Genomic DNA, 15,847 nt, shown 5'->3' with positions numbered 1-15,847 from the left:
CTGCGAGATTTTGATTTAGCCTACATAGACTTTGATTTATCATACTTCTGAAAAACTATTGAAAAAGCCTATTGATGAAACGTTTTTTAATTATTGGGGTGCTACACGGGTGTCAAGTTGGCAACGCACTTTCTTAAAAATATCATAAAATTGTTTCAACAATAGGCTTTTTCAATAGTTCTTGAGAAGGTCTGTAGTTCCCGGTCTCGTTCTAAGTATTGCTTCGGGAACCAGCGGTGAGGTAGCGAAGAACCTCTGCCCGGCTACAATGGGATTCGCATTGTCGACGGAGGCGATGATCATAATATCCTACTTCCATTCTTGCCGCTACGATTTAGCGCCATGATTTTGGTATCGCCTAAAACCGCAGCATTGTGCACCTCTCTACTCGTCTCTGAGCGAAATTTGCTGGACGATGGGTGTGTTCCAAAATTAGCTGACAGCACTAGGTCCGTAGCTGGAGCACGTAAAAGTGTTTGAACGATCGGACCTACTGATACCGTTGAAACATCATTCCAAAATAAATTTCAGCAAGAATTTAGCATGGTAATTCTGTATTTCGAGGAGCTTAGTCAAGTAAAATTAGCCAGTCGAACTCATGGAATAATCAAGAAATACTAGTGATCCCAAATTAAGACTCATTTCGCTTTATCTCTAAATGTCCGTTATTACCCGCGTTTGCCGTAATTTCTTTCGAGACATTTTTACTGTAATTTCTGCTATATCTTTATATTGCCAATAATGTGGAACAATCAATATAAGATGTTGGTTATAGCTGGGATGTCCGACTACGCCTGTTCGAAGAGTTTCGAAAATCGCATTTTACAAAGCAAAGTAATTCTGTATTCGAATTTCTGAATCCTGTATTTCTTGATTGGAGACAAGTAAAGTCTTGTCCATCTTGCTGTACTTGGACATTAGTAACATGTTAAATCAATACTACTACTATTGTTTGAATCTCCAAGGCAATTGATAAACAAGCCACTACAGTTATGTGCTCTCAACTTATAAGCATTCTGTGAGTATCAGGTCTTTCTTATCTGAGGTTCTACTTTCTTGAAAATGTCCAATGTTACACAAAACTTGCTATCGTGCTACTATGGCTTCGATAAAAATTCTGACGAACAAATTTCAAAATTCTTGTCAAGTCACGAAAGTATCGACGACTCTGTAAAAACATTTACAGAAGCCTCAATTGCAGAGAGTATTGCGACGGGTCGAAAGTTCGATGGAGATACCGAAAATGAAAGTACAACGAACGTAAGTAATAGAATAATAATGATTTTTAGATTACTATTAAACTATAAAATTTATTTTCAGAGTAAGAACGATAGCAAGTCGAATCGAGGTAAATCATTGGATGACGTATCTGTGCGCACTTCGCGTGTACTGGACGAAAAGGCTTTCCTGAATGATAATGATAATGGAAATGATTATGAGAAATTCTTAGTAGCCTCATCCCTTGGAACCGATTACAATTTTGGGAAGACAGAAGTCTCGCCAATAGACAAACTGTCGCCTGATTGTAAAATTATGGCCGATGATAAAACAATTCAGGAATCAGAGGATACACATATGGATACGAATTTAACACTCATTCAAGATGTTATTCCTGATAGTGCTTCTGATATTTCATCAACACCTGTGAAAACTAAGTTACATGGAAAATTGAAAACGCCCGTCGTACCGTTGCCTCCTATACCAAAGAAAGGACCTAGTTGTAATGGAATTTACTTGGATTGGCCAAATGTGGGAATTGAAGAATTTCCATCTCATATTATTAAATCCTATCCCGGATTACGGGTAGATAAATTATTTTCGATAATAATAATATTTCGATAATATTGCTAGTTACAAAATATTTACCTAATTCACAGATGCTGTATTTGGAAAATAACAAATTGGCAAAACTTCCTGATGAATTGTTTACAACATTAAAAAATCTTATGTGGCTGGATGTGAGAAATAATTTGTTGACTTACTTGCCAGAGAGTATTAAGTATCATGCCAGTTTGGAAACGATTTTATTGCAAGGAAATAAAATTGAGAGGCTTCCTTTAGAGCTTTGTATGCAGACAAGCAGATAATCATTATTTTTTTACATTGAAAGTATGTTGGTGATTTTAATTACTTAAGGAAATTATCGTTCAGGTCTCCTACCAAACTTAAGAGAATTGAAGGTTGCTCGCAATCCTCTATACTATCCTCCAATGGATGTAGTCAATCTAGGATGTCAAGCAATTCGAGATTTTCTTAGAAGCGAATGGAATATATTACATCCCAATGAAGCTATTGAAGAGCCAAAAAATCGTATGTATACATACATATATATGAGATTATTTAACACTTACCAGTTAAAGCTACAGCACCTGTAAGACTGTAGACGATGCACCGAAGTATATTCCGGCGATACGATATTTTATATAACTGCAATAAAAATTTTATTGCAGAAGAAATCAAGGCGAAACCATCAACGATTTTATGTTACCAGTCCAAACAGAATACAAAGAAAATGACAAAGAATATACCAACCATGTCAAAGTATGCGACATTCAAGTCGCCGCATCCAAAAAAGAAATCTGTGCGGGAAAAGAGTTGGCGTTATACACCCAGTAACAGGTATGGAATTGAAAAAAACCGGAAACAGATAAAACAAAATAAATCACTGGATTACGAGCAAATACCAATGCGTCAATCAAACTCATGTTCAATAGCTACTCTTCAAAATACAAGTTCATGCTCATTAAGAGAAGTGAAAGATGAGGGTGAGACTATAAAAGAAAGATTTCTTGAAAGCATTAGTCGGGCTTGTACCTCTAATGAGAATAATGAAATGTTAGACAGTGGGATTTTGCGACTATTTGGTCCGTCTCCAAGATCTCAGTACGTCAGGAATAATGTGGTTCTTGTTGATTGCGATCTTGAGAAAGCAAAGCCTTGTAAGATACGTTTAGAAAAAATTGATCCACGAAATTTGAGACGTGCGAAAATTGATGCGGCGACAGCTGCAAAAGAAGTGGAAATAAGAGAACGCGTCTTTCATATAATTACTAATGACAGAGTTATGATGGAACTTTACCCTATGCGGATGGATGATCCGCAGTGGATGATTTCTTTTTTGGAGGCATATATCGATCTCCAGAAACATCGTAAACGTTAACTAGATTGTGCAGATCTAATTTTCTTAGTTTTAGTGGAAACGAATATTGTACAGTGACGGAAAGTCGTGTTTCACTTTATTACAGTTGTGTAATAGTTATTGCACGAATAAAGAAGTTGACAAACTAATTTATTGATTATGTTTGTTATACTGATGAGTCAATCTGAATAGGTGTGAAAGTCAAGGAACGAACTCAATGCTGGAGCAGCGCCTTGCGTGTATTTCCAAAGTGAGAGAAATGCTGCAAATACAAGCATTGTCATTACAAAGAACAAAGTGAGTTACAAAATGAAAATATGGAATAATTGTTTCACTCTACTCACGAATGTTAAATTAAGTGTTAATAACGAATATCAATTTAGGGATATAGAATCGTTAAAAGACTGGAGAAGGGATAGAAGAAGTTATGAAAAAAGTATCAATAAAGCTGCCAGCAGAACTGAAGGTAAATAATTTAATAAGTAGTTCATTAAATTTTCTGCATCTTTAGGACGAATTCATAAGAATTAATTGTGACTAAGATATAAAAATAAAAATAACACTTAACTTCGCACAGCTGATATCCCATTTGCTGTCAACTGGAACGATCTACCTCCAACATTTAAATCAATCAGTAAGAACAAAGATAATAAAAAGGAAAAACGAAGACAAGCACCGCCTCGGTAAGTCACATTTTAACTAACAAATCCGCTATGTATTAATGTATTATCTTGACAGGGATATAAACAAAACATTTCACGAACTGCTCCAATCACTGAACAATATTCAAATTTCAACAAATTCCAACAGTTTAACACCTCGCACAGAGCAGAAACTAATGGCGACTGAAATTCTTAAGGTTTCTCTATAACAATTTTAAAGTATCGCATACACGTATGTTTATTAAATTAATCATCCCTAATGTCAAATTCATATTTACAGATTTCAAGATTACAAGATGAAATCCGTGGGTTAAGAATATACAATGAAAGAATGACATCGCCTTTCGATGAGCCTTGCCCAAGGAAAGCAGAACCTTATAAACCTATACCGTCAATAATAATTTAAGGGATCATCAGTGTAAAATTTTCAAAAAATCGATTTCTTTTTTTTTTTCATTATCTGACAGTATACACGGTTATAAATATTCTGTCCAATTTTTATGTCGAAATTAGAATTATTTCGGTCGCTACAGCCTTTCTTAGAAGAAGGGATTGGACGGTCAGACCTGGCGCACTCCGATCTTTAAACGCGTTTTTCTCGGAATGGTGTTTTTCAAAACGATGGCCACTCTCAAAGGAAGAATTTTCAATCTATCCATTTGAAATTTTAACAGAACATTCTTCACGTCATTTCTTATGTTGCTACGGAAGCTTTTTTCTTTATTTTGAAATCTTCCTTTTTTTTTTACGAAAAACTGTCGAAAAAAAAGGCTAAATTTTATACGTTTTGTTCAAACCGACGCCATTTTTTCAAATTTCACTAAAAACAAAAAAAGTTTCATAGGAGCATAGCGGCTTTCCTACAGATTTATAAACCATTTGAAATTTTTGTTTGAGGTAAAATTTGCGCCCGCAATCCTGGCCACCATCGGACACAATTTTTTTTCCATTCAATTTTCCAGAAATAAAAACAACGTTAAACAATACATATAGAAATTTTTTTAAAATCATTTTGTATATTTCATAGGTGCTTCAATTTGTAAAAAAAAAATAGACCGATTACCTTATTCTATCCACCTAAAAAAAAAATCGCGAAAATCTGCTATTTTTTGGGTGGTCACACTGTGATGATCCCTTAAGAATGATCTCAAATAATAAAGGTTGTGGTCAGTCTTTATATGTTTATTTAAATAAATCAAAGTTAATGGCGTATCGTGTTGTATGATTAATTGCAGATACAGTGTATAATAAGTACGGTAGCGAGACGACTGGAAAGATTATCATCATACCCATAACTGAGCCGTGCATGTAAAGAAGCATTTAACAAAAGAGTCTACATTTTATACAGTAAATTATTTCCGCTTTATTCAAAAATCAAACTGACTATGGCAACGATATCACTAAAATCAGTTATGAGATTAATTTTTGTTTACAGAAATTGAATATAATCACATAAATTTTAAAGAAGTGACAGTATGAGATGAAAGTGCCATTAAAATAAAAAGAATGTAAAGTATTGATAATCTGTAATTCCAGTAATCTCGATATCGGAATCGAATATTGAGTTATCGCGAAGATGCATTAGTATAAAAAGTTCTATGAGCCACGATTCCTATTAATAAAATACATCTAAAAAGAGCAACTATTTATATACGTCATTCGCGACAACCGTGAGGTTTCTCGTCGACAGGGCACCTCAATTTAATCCCTAATTTGAAATTGATTGTGTAAATCCAAATGACCATAGGAATAGATTTAAGAAAATTTGGTAACAAAGCTACGATGAAGTAAAGTAAAATGAACTATTAGTATTAACGATTAATTGTAGGTGACTAATTAAAAACTTTACACGTCTAAAGAGAATTTAATTCAATATTCTTATTTTTTTTTATCTAATGTAACTGTACATCGAAATGCTAATTCTTATTGATTAAGTTTCTCCCGTAATTGAGTAATTGATAAATTCCCATGACGTTAAGACTTACTCGTGTACGATTCTTTTTCGCTAATCGAATTTAAATTTATAGTTCTGTGATGTGTGCTTACTTACTTGTCACACAATATAAAACGTGCTATCGACGATTGCTAATTATGCAGCTCCTATCATTCCTGCAGAGATTCAATTAGTTTGGGCTAGTGAATGCTCCGCCATTATTATAATTTAGGCTCCCATTAGCAATAAAGAAACCTGTTTTGTATATCTATTGAAACCGTTATATTTTTTAATGTTTGTAGCCTTGATACAAAAATACGATTAAGAGATGCCGTACGAAATTATATAAAGTTAAAACGTATGCGTTACGAATGTCGCAACGATTAAATCTTTACCCAAACAATAAATACTTTTTTAAAATGGGTCACTCGGTGTTTTCATAAAAAGTAAAACAGAATTATTGGGTATAACATTGAGCAGATGTCTTTAAAAAAAATGCCCAGGAATTAACTTCGCCAAGTAATTAGTTATCAGTGATCAGTATTTGTTCAGTAAGTGCCCAATTGGTTAACCATTTTAAGTCGGCCATGTAAATGACATTTATGAAAAGAGAAAAAAAACTGTAATCCATATAACTGATCTTTGAGTTGACTGTGTATCAGAAATACACATCGCGACTGTATGAACTTTCTGTTGCTTGTAACATTTGTAGTGTTAACTTTTTTTTACATTATTATGAATCTGGTGCTTTCTATTATCACTCGATACGTCATGATCAATATTCAATATATTAGATGTTTCGTTATTTTCCGTATTGCACGTTTTCTTCATTATTTCATATTTCAATGTTGCCATACTCATGTCTTCTTATGATTTGATATGATGAAGCCGTATTCTCTGAATGCTTACTTATCAAATATGTACAATACAAACGGGTCTATGTCGCCAAGCGAATACTCTCACAAAATACGTGTCCCTATCTCTTCCTGTGATAAATCCTCACGCGTATTTTGACAATGAATGATTTACAGGTTCAAAATTCATAGTCAACGAACCCCGTCACATATGTGACTACCCGAAGGTTCATGAGCGACATATGCAATCGCGGAGGTGCTATATCACAGAATATACCTTCCGCGAAAAATGCCGAAGTGAACGTGTAAAATGAGCATTGGGGCGTTTTAACGTCAGCATACCTTTCTCGAAGAAAATGTAGAACCGAGGAATTCGGCATAGACAAATGTTCTATACCGTAATTTGTTTCGTTTGCGGGCTGGACAGGGATAACTTATTAATAAGCATTACTGGTGTGCTTGCTTTTTGTTAGAAACTTCTGCACATTGTGATGCTACTAGGACTTTCGTCTTGAGTGGTGTTCAAGTCGACAAATCCTAGTTTACCGTAAAATTCATGAGATTCTTTGTCGGTGGAAGGTATCGTCATATGAACACCAAAAGAGCCTGTAAGGAAATAATTATTTTTATGCGTGTTAAGGATCTCATGCAAAAACATAGCAATTCTAAATTGTATTCCTACCATTAGCCCTCAAAGCGGCGAGAACACATGTGACCAAACGTTTTGGAACAGACTGATCCTGCACGGTGGGTAATACTGCACATAGCATTTGCGAAGGATGTTGCCTACATAACTGTTCTGGCGTATCAGGCACAAAGGAATGTAAGAATCGTATTGCTTCCTGTAAATATATTACATTGAATCAATTAAATATCGTAGTATGATAATAATTTTGTAAGAGACTGAGAATAGTAAGTGTTTTACCTGAACATTAGGTGGTAGATCATTTATATTGTCATCCAAAGGATATTTGGCTTTCAATTCAGGAATCCAAGAGACGGCAAGCTTTTGATTAAAAGTTTTAATATTAAGGGCAGCTAGAGCATAACCCACAATAGCATCTTCGTCTTCAACGACCATACAAAGTTCTGGACTTAACGTTAAGAATCCACCAACAAGCCTAAATAGATGCAATACATTTGCTCATTCAAATTCATTTAACCAATGGATGTTTTAGTTGTATTTTTTTGGCATACCTATCTGCTACAGCAGATGACGTGCAGCCGGTAATTTGATTACAAACAGCGTAAACGGCATCTTCATCGCCAGGTAAATAAGGTCGAATAGTATATATCTTACTGCTGGGTACTTCTGGTGCTTTGTAGACAAATAAATCATTGCCACTATCCACTGGAATCAGTCTCTGTATATATGAAGAAGATGCAAAATTTATTTTATCAAGACACCGTCAAACTTCTCTTGGATTTTCATGAAAATTTACAATAAAGCGTACCTGCAAGTCAGCTGTTAGTCCACCACGAAACACCCATGGTTCTTGGTCTCCACTCATAAATGTTTCTTTCCAGCCATTCGAAAACCCTACATGAATATAGAAAATTATATATTTGTCAAATGAAATGAATTTCGCATGAATGCCTTAATTGTAATTTCATTCGCCTAGCCTCCACTGCATTGGACTCCAATTTTTCTTAATTTTACGCCATTGCATTTTATGATTCCATAACATGGATAGCTATGCTTCTTCATTGTACTCACTTCTCAATTATAATCTTCATTAAAATTCAGTTACTACAGTCTAGTGAACAAAGTTTGATGAACATTCTATACGCTTGTTTGGTAAATTATTTATTAAAGAAGAAGAATGTTAATTCCATTTAATGGAATCTACATACCAAAGGTCTAACACTCTCTCAAAATTCGATTATCCGAATATCAATATAAAAAAAAATGTCTCATTAACAGAAAATTAATCTCTGATCCCATTGATCAGATTAATGACGATTCTATTAGAAGATTTTAATTATTAAACAAACAACAAGAAAGTGTTAAACCCTAGATTCGCGCGTCGTAAACTTTTGCATTGTCAAAGGATTGGAAAAGGAAGGTGAAAGATTTGAATGATGGTACAAATTGCCAAAATACGCCTGAAATAAAACTTTCGTTGCTCCTGAAAAAGAACACGGTATTCTGAAAGGAAGAAAAATAAATTAGTGGTGGTAAGTTGGCAAGTGGATACATCATATTGAGCACAGGAACAATTAAGAATCAATCGAAGTTGCAATTTTTTTTTTTGGAATATTATCAAATCTTCAAAGAGCCAAGGACGCAGCTTTGATCGATCAAAATAGACCCGTAATAATATCGATGAGAAAAGACAAATCAAAAGTTTACGATAAGTTTTCATCTCTAAACTTTGCCAATTGAAAATAATGACTTTTGAACGTTATTCTTTTTTACGAAAATTGAACATACTCAGCGCACAATTAACAACTAACAACACGCATGTAAAAGCATAATAGTTGATAATCAATACTGTGTGCAGTGCAAGATTATAATTTTGAATGAAATTTCGCTATTCGCGAATAAAGTTGATTTCATAATACTGCCAGTAATTTTCGCAAGAAGAATAATTCTCTAACTGAAGTGTACTTTCAAAGTTTTACAATTGACGGACTACGCGCTTCTAAAATTGTTTTTTCGCACGCTCATGTTACGCGCAGCAAATATATTTTCTCGTAAAAGCCTCGCGCATTATTTCCATCTGCGTATCGTGTGTGGCAAAGTAGCTATTGAAATTCGCGAAATTTACAATGCGAAATACGAGCCGATGAAACTGCGCGAGACTTTGACATATCGCGCGCTTTATATGCTGAGTTACTCAGAGGAGACAGGTAAGTCGCATACATGTGTAGCTGCCCTGGGTAAAGGTTGTCATCGTCGACGGGAATCTGCCAAACGCTATCAACAAGACAAAAAACACAGAACCTCAAGTTAGTTAAGTTGACTAAGGCATACTCTTCCACAATGGCGCCAAGACGACTCAGCGAGGCTGTATTCGTCGATTGTCTCACGAATTTCAATGTTACTATAAAAGAACACATAATTTGTAAGGAATAATGCAAGAATATCGAGTCTAAGAAATTATAGGATTCTTGAAGAATTTTATAAGTAAAAGTATCTAGAAATATCTTTATATTCAATAAAAGAAATATAAATATATTCTGTATTCAACGATGTATATACTCGACGAGTACATCCCAGCCAGTCGTCGGCTGTAAAGAAAATCAATGAGTAAATTAGTAGCTGGCACTTGGTAGATTTTAATTGCGAAGTTTGTTCGCTTCCACTAAGATGCTGTTGATCGCTTCCGTGTGTACCACAGAGTGTCGTGACTGGTTCGGATGAAAGAATCAAAGAAAGAAACAAAAAGAGGAGGAACTTGTAAGGAGAAACCTTGACGTTTCGTGACACTCCTACATACAATCAATGTGAACTTAATGGATTTCTTAAGTTTTGTTTCTCGAATACAATTCGGATTGATGTCAAAACGTCAACGTCTCCCTTACAAAAATTGCGATATGTTTGCAAAAAGGAAGCCGTGATTTTGAGTAAAAACTACTTTCAAAAATATTGCATAGACTATGATAAAAGGATTTATTAATATATTGCAATCACGGAATCCTTAGCTGTCGTAACGCCTTAATTTTCGCGCATCGCGCTACACGTTTGCCATTTCTCAATGCGCGCAGAAATGACAAATCGTATGTTTTTATTTTTAGTTTTCCTTTTCAGAGCAAATTATTCCCTTCTTCATCTCTTGACTCTAGAAGACTGTATCCCGTAGTTGTTTTTCATAAAGAAATCACTTTGCTCTTACTCATGTAAATGCGTGTCTTGCTGAATGACTACTTGCTGAACATTTATTTACGAATGAGCTATCACTACGGGACAAAGTAAAAAATCACATGTCTCCAATCACGCTGATATCCAGCATTTAAAAGTTTCAAAAGACTATAAGATTTTTTTTTGGTAGTCTGTATTTTTGAATTTAATTTGCTTTAAAAGACATGTTTGCTTTATAAAAAGCTAACCTCACGCGTTCAACATCTCGCAAATTGTAAAAATATAATTTAATTGTAACAAGGTTAATAACAAATATTGGAAAGTGAAAAGGATTGATTTCAATCAATATGCGAGTGCGGTGTGTGAGACCAACTCTATATATGTATATATATATTTACCCCGTTCGATTACTCCAATTATCGTATTCCATTCGATCAAGTTCATCGTTAGAAATTACGATAATTCACGGAGATGCAATACGCGCAAATATTGAATAACATTAATACTATTGACGGTAGGGAGTTATATCGTTTCACAAGGAAGATACAAAAAATTCAACGAACCAGTTTATATCAACATAAAATATTCTTCGCGTTAGTATATTAGTGGAGAAAAGTTATCATGGGCATGACACTTATATTAATAAATTATAGTGGTATATTAAATAGAAGAGGAGATAGAGTAATACAAGAAAATAATTCTTTTATCCGATCACAAAAACTATAAATCAACACATTGTTTAACACTAACCGTACCATTGACCGGTCGTGTGACTGTTTTAGAGGCAAAAATACATTTATAAAAAATTGCCGGTATGGTTAGTGTTAAGTGAATGTTGAGTTTAAAATGGATATTTTTAAATTTCAAGTGTTACTTTTACATTTTGACATGTAACGTGTTCATGGAAGCGATTGAGAACTGTCTTCTTGAATTCTGATCATTATGCAAAAAATCTTCCGTGTGAAACGATCGAACGGGGTTAATAAAAAAAGAAGGTAATATCAAACTTACCAATACTGCAGATAGTTTTCTTCTGAAATATAAGTATAGGTAATGATTTATAATACTTGAGAGGAAGAGCGATATCAGCACTCGTCTGTGGCGTGGTTAATCGATATGCAATTTTTTAATAGATATCAAGAACGTTGAATATTCAACTAAAAACACTACTGATAAACATTCGAAAATTTGCAAAATTGCGAAATTTTCAGAAAAGAAGAATGTTTACGGCATTTGATTAATCTTTTAGAAACGTAGATGGTACCAGCATACTAGCATTACTAAATGATTTACTTTATAAATATCATAAATACCAATTCTAATTTATGACCTACTATCCGTTGCTGAGTACTAGTTGGACAATTATCATTAAAATAAAATTTAATCATTAAGATTTAGTTGTAAATGTTGTTAAATATTTTCTTTAGGAAGAAAAACTAGAAAAATAATACTTTGTGTTATTGCTAGAAGATTTGAGTTATGACATGAAACTTATAATCAGAACTTTTTGTTTAGATTATTTGTGCTACTATTTCCAAGATTGCCGATATCATTGATTCATTGCATAAATGCGTAAAATAGTGTTTGTAATAATACAATAAAAAAAATTGGTATACTCATATTTCGAGATCTAAATTATTTAAACTCAGCAAACGGATTATAGCAGATGCAACATGAAATGGACCACTGAATAGTATCTTATCAAGGTCAATCTGCATCCTATAAGTTTATGTAAAGAAAATATGAAGATGTGCCAACTCACCCAGCCATTTCACGTAACTATTTAAAAGGGACACGACACCTCTCATGTCCCAAACGTACGAATAAAGGTCGTACACTAGTTCGCGATTGTTGCAGTATGTAAGTCTTTGGAACAATCTGTTTACTGCGTTACACATATCATTCATCTTAGCAGCACGAGCATGCCATTCGTCAGCCTGTAATGTATTTAAAAAAAATTAAGTTTGATTAGTTAAAGATGTCTTTTGCGTAGTAAAATTGAAAAATTATAATTGAACGATGGGTTATTATATAAACTTACATCAGCTTTCGAATTTTCTTCTTCGTCCTTAGATTTCTTTATTACAACTTGAGCGTTGCTTTTCAACCAATTGAATTCTTGTAATAACTGTATACCTTGACCACCATGTTCAAATGGTAGATAAAATAGATCACATAGGAGCGATAGGTCTTCCTGCGTAAGTTGCTTATCTGGATCCTTTACGTCGAGTAAATCTGCGCTATCATGATTCTCATTATCATTTTCAACTATCATTTGCGTGCCGTTCACTGTGGGTGAAGTTCCATCTACTTCGACTTGCATACTTCCTGAAGCACCACTACATGTCTGGCAGAATGATAAGTTATATTAGTTTAATCAGTATACTGGTGAACCCGAAATCAACATTTTGTACCAAAACTCGTAGGAGCGAATAATTCAGTATTTCACATGAAAGCTCATCCATAGGGTTTTTTTTTTGGCAGCTGAATACGAATCCAAACTCGCCACTATGAATTTCCCAATTCTGAGTTCAAATTTGTAAATTTAATTTGCGCACATTTCATCATTACCAGTTTTGGCACGAAAAGTTTCTGCATATATATGCGTCATTATCAGTTAACTGGTTAATCTATTATTTACTAGACAGATATAAGTGATCTAATATATTTTAATTTCTTTCTAGAATACAGACAGAGCGATTTTAAAAATTCCATTTAGTAGTTCATAATAGGCGTACATTTGAATAAATAATATGTTCCTTACTATAATAAAGCCATTCATGGAACTTACCGAAGTATTTTCTACCATCGAATCATCCTCTGTTGGTATTTTAACCAGATGAATGGGCGAATTTCCAGGAGTGGTGTTACAGTCCATCGGTTCTGTAGAAGGAGCAGCGGGTACAGGCGCACTGGGAACTCCCAAAGGTGTAACTGCGGGCATGATGGGCTCGCTAACAACTTTTGTATCAGACACTAGAGAGTTCATAACAGGTCCTGTTGTCGGCGGCGGCGGGAAGTTCTCACTTCCCGTTACATTCGAGCAAACCTCTGCTAATGCTTGAAGATGATTTGAATTATTTACAGGAGCAGTTGTGGCAGATACGGTAGTGTTCGTGGTGGCAGTGAGACTCATACAAGTATTCACTGATGGAATAATAGGAATTGGTATGGTCGGTGCGACGCATGGTTGTGGTTTTGCTATGACACCCCACGCAGCACGCTTTCTACTGAACTCCGCGAGCCAATCATTTATAGAATTCTTTAATGCACGTCGTGGATGATACATGTTTGGAGATAGTGTCGATGGAACATCTTCTCCTATCACACCGTCTTCAGTCTCAGTTTCCAATTTAATATCCGCTGATACAGTGTCATCTAACGTGAAAAAAGAAATCGCAGCGTAAAATTATTCATAGGAAAAGTTTACTTTTTAGAGTACTAAAGCGGCAGGACTTACTTAAACTCAAGTCTCTTTTGCCGTCTACATTACATCTACTCCATTGTGCTAAGGTATGAATTGCGACGAAATTTGCGCCATATTCGCAGTTAGGATTAGTTAATACTCCTCTGAGCTTGGGAATAAGATCTGGAGACCTTCCAGCATATGGCCCAAGGAATACTCGCTTTTGATCGTAATCATTAGCGTGAAGATTGTCCCAGATAACTGGTGGCCTTCTTAGGACTTCCGTGATCTCTTCTATAGATTCGATTGTCAGGAGTCTTGAAATTACCTTTGGACCAGTCCACATTATATCTATTTCTTGTGCTAATTTACTACCAAGCGTATTAAGGTACTCTGACGTTGCGACATTCGGCATCGCGCGTGTCCCACAGTACTGTGTTGGACACAAGAGGAATCGTGGCTGGCCAAGATGATGAAAAATATCATTTGTCACAGAGACCTAGACAACAATATTTTATTAGTATATAGATAGTCACTATGAGCTACAATTTATATGGATTGAGTACTATTTACATACTTGTGCGTGTGCAAATGACTGGAACACTTCTTTGTCTGCTTCGCTCATTTCTGGTTCAATATCATCGAACAATAAGGCAAATGCTGTACAGCCAAATTGGCTAACTTGTTCGAGTTTCCTTTTCAATGCAGTTATTTCTTTTGTGCTAGAGTATGTAATATCTAAGCCTGGCGATAAGGCATAATAAAATGTAATTCCACATTCTCGAGCAGCTGCAATTAATCCTGTTAGATGTTCAGCTTCTTCAACAGTATATAAATCACGCCAGTATGCACGATGCTTATAATCATCCTTTGGTGCATATAAGTAGGAGTCCATGCCCCATTTCTTTAGCCTGCAGAGTATAAGGCTTGATTAGCATACTCACAGTATATAATGTACTGTAAACAAATTTACAAAGTGTATGGAACTACTACCGATCAATGCAAACCCTCTATAATAATACATTAAAAATATTTATTATGGTCTTTAATTAATATTCAAAATGTAATTTAAAGTTAAAATTAATTAAATTTATCTAAAATTATAATAAAATCAGGATATGAAAGTTATCTAATTTGGCATTACACTCACTTTTGAAATAAATCCTTTCGCTGCTCCGTTGTCCAAGGACGCCCATAAAATCCTATAACAATTAAACAGTGGTGAAAATCTTATACTCTCGGAGTAAATAAAAAATAAAAATTGCAGTGACAAATAAGCATATTGTATTTGACGTCAGAGGGTACTTGACAAAATACATTGCGGTCCAAGGCAAAGTTTTCCGTAAAAGAAATATCAAGCAATAAAACAGTAAGAATTTTAAATAATTCATTTACCTTCCACTACACCACAGATAAAATTTCCATTTTTTGTGTTTAAATTGGCGGCCCCGTTCGTCTCCGCCATTGCAGACCGTAAGAGACACGGTTGTTTGGAACTGGAGAGTGAAAAATGGCCGAAAGAATTTCTCCTATGAAATTCACGGCAATGTTCCGTTAAAACTTAAAAAAAAAATGAAATTCCGAAGCCTTTTTAGGACCCAAGAAATACGTTCATCACTACGATTTTTTGGAAGCAGAAGATATTTCTTGGAAAAACTACGGAGTTCCTCAAAGTGTATGCATCTGCCAGAGAACTGATCGATACTAAACGATCTCTCGATCTGTGGGGACTAGTGACTTTAAAAAAAGGACTCACATTTCTCTTTAAGACAACGACATCTAGCGGATAATCTTGAAAACTCAAAATAAACACGTATACTTGGAGTTTATGCAAAAAAAACAAAACTCAATATCGATTGTTGTAAGGGTGGTTTATGTAATAAAATTAGACGAGCACTGACCCTGTATATCGGGAAAAGGAAAGAATCATGAAAAAACATTATCAGTTATCCCGAAGTTGAACGTTGCATTTTTAGTCATTGGTTTATTGAAAATGTAACATGTAATTAAGCAACAATAGATAATAACGATAATATTATAAGTTACCC

The 15,847-nt window shown here is 34.7% G+C and overlaps 2 protein-coding genes across 5 annotated transcripts; one reads left to right on the top strand and one right to left on the bottom strand.

Annotated features, from left to right (window-relative positions):
- Positions 1-117: 117 nt before the first annotated feature.
- Positions 118-4,822, top strand: LOC107267295. 3 transcript variants are annotated; one of them, XM_015738816.2, is made up of 11 exons: positions 118-546; positions 776-1,260; positions 1,321-1,803; positions 1,878-2,067; positions 2,152-2,310; positions 2,451-2,619; positions 3,332-3,436; positions 3,523-3,605; positions 3,717-3,822; positions 3,878-3,998; positions 4,082-4,822. In XM_015738816.2, exons 2-11 carry the CDS (start codon positions 1,063-1,065, stop codon positions 4,205-4,207), a joined length of 1,740 nt encoding a protein of 579 aa, XP_015594302.1. In that variant the 5' UTR covers positions 118-546; positions 776-1,062; the 3' UTR covers positions 4,208-4,822. The 3 variants fall into 3 exon arrangements, with proteins under 3 accessions (XP_015594302.1, XP_024940248.1, XP_024940249.1); XM_025084480.1 differs by having other exon boundaries at positions 118-709; XM_025084481.1 differs by lacking the exon at positions 3,878-3,998 and having other exon boundaries at positions 118-1,260.
- A 146-nt stretch (positions 4,823-4,968) lies between these two features.
- LOC107267294 (protein O-GlcNAcase) lies at positions 4,969-15,519 on the bottom strand. 2 transcript variants are annotated; one of them, XM_015738813.2, is made up of 13 exons: positions 15,195-15,519; positions 14,950-15,001; positions 14,377-14,710; positions 13,854-14,298; positions 13,185-13,771; positions 12,435-12,740; positions 12,156-12,330; positions 9,455-9,508; positions 8,043-8,128; positions 7,786-7,952; positions 7,514-7,709; positions 7,271-7,430; positions 4,969-7,194 (listed from the first exon to the last, which is right to left on the bottom strand). In XM_015738813.2, exons 1-13 carry the CDS (start codon positions 15,262-15,264, stop codon positions 7,058-7,060), a joined length of 2,769 nt encoding a protein of 922 aa, XP_015594299.1. In that variant the 5' UTR covers positions 15,265-15,519; the 3' UTR covers positions 4,969-7,057. The 2 variants fall into 2 exon arrangements, with proteins under 2 accessions (XP_015594299.1, XP_015594300.1); XM_015738814.2 differs by lacking the exon at positions 9,455-9,508.
- Positions 15,520-15,847: the final 328 nt, after the last annotated feature.

The sequence above is a fragment of the Cephus cinctus genome, unplaced genomic scaffold (genome assembly GCF_000341935.2).
Source record: "Cephus cinctus unplaced genomic scaffold, Ccin1 Ccin1_scaffold0396, whole genome shotgun sequence".
Lineage (NCBI taxonomy): Eukaryota > Metazoa > Arthropoda > Insecta > Hymenoptera > Cephidae > Cephus > Cephus cinctus.
The sequence above is the reverse complement of the archived record's forward strand: the minus strand, read 5'-3'. Positions and strand labels throughout refer to the sequence as shown.

Coding starts and splice junctions, on each gene's coding strand:
- LOC107267295 (XM_015738816.2), top strand. CDS start 1,063: ATGTCCAATGTTACACAAAACTTGCTATCGTGCTACTATGGCTTCGAT. Junction 3,437..3,522: donor TTGTCATTACAAAGAACAAA/GTGAGTTACAAA, acceptor ATATCAATTTAG/GGATATAGAATCGTTAAAAG. Junction 3,999..4,081: donor TGGCGACTGAAATTCTTAAG/GTTTCTCTATAA, acceptor TCATATTTACAG/ATTTCAAGATTACAAGATGA.
- LOC107267294 (XM_015738813.2), bottom strand. CDS start 15,264: ATGGCGGAGACGAACGGGGCCGCCAATTTAAACACAAAAAATGGAAAT. Junction 12,741..13,184: donor CGATGGTAGAAAATACTTCG/GTAAGTTCCATG, acceptor TCATTCTGCCAG/ACATGTAGTGGTGCTTCAGG. Junction 7,195..7,270: donor CGCCGCTTTGAGGGCTAATG/GTAGGAATACAA, acceptor ATTTCCTTACAG/GCTCTTTTGGTGTTCATATG.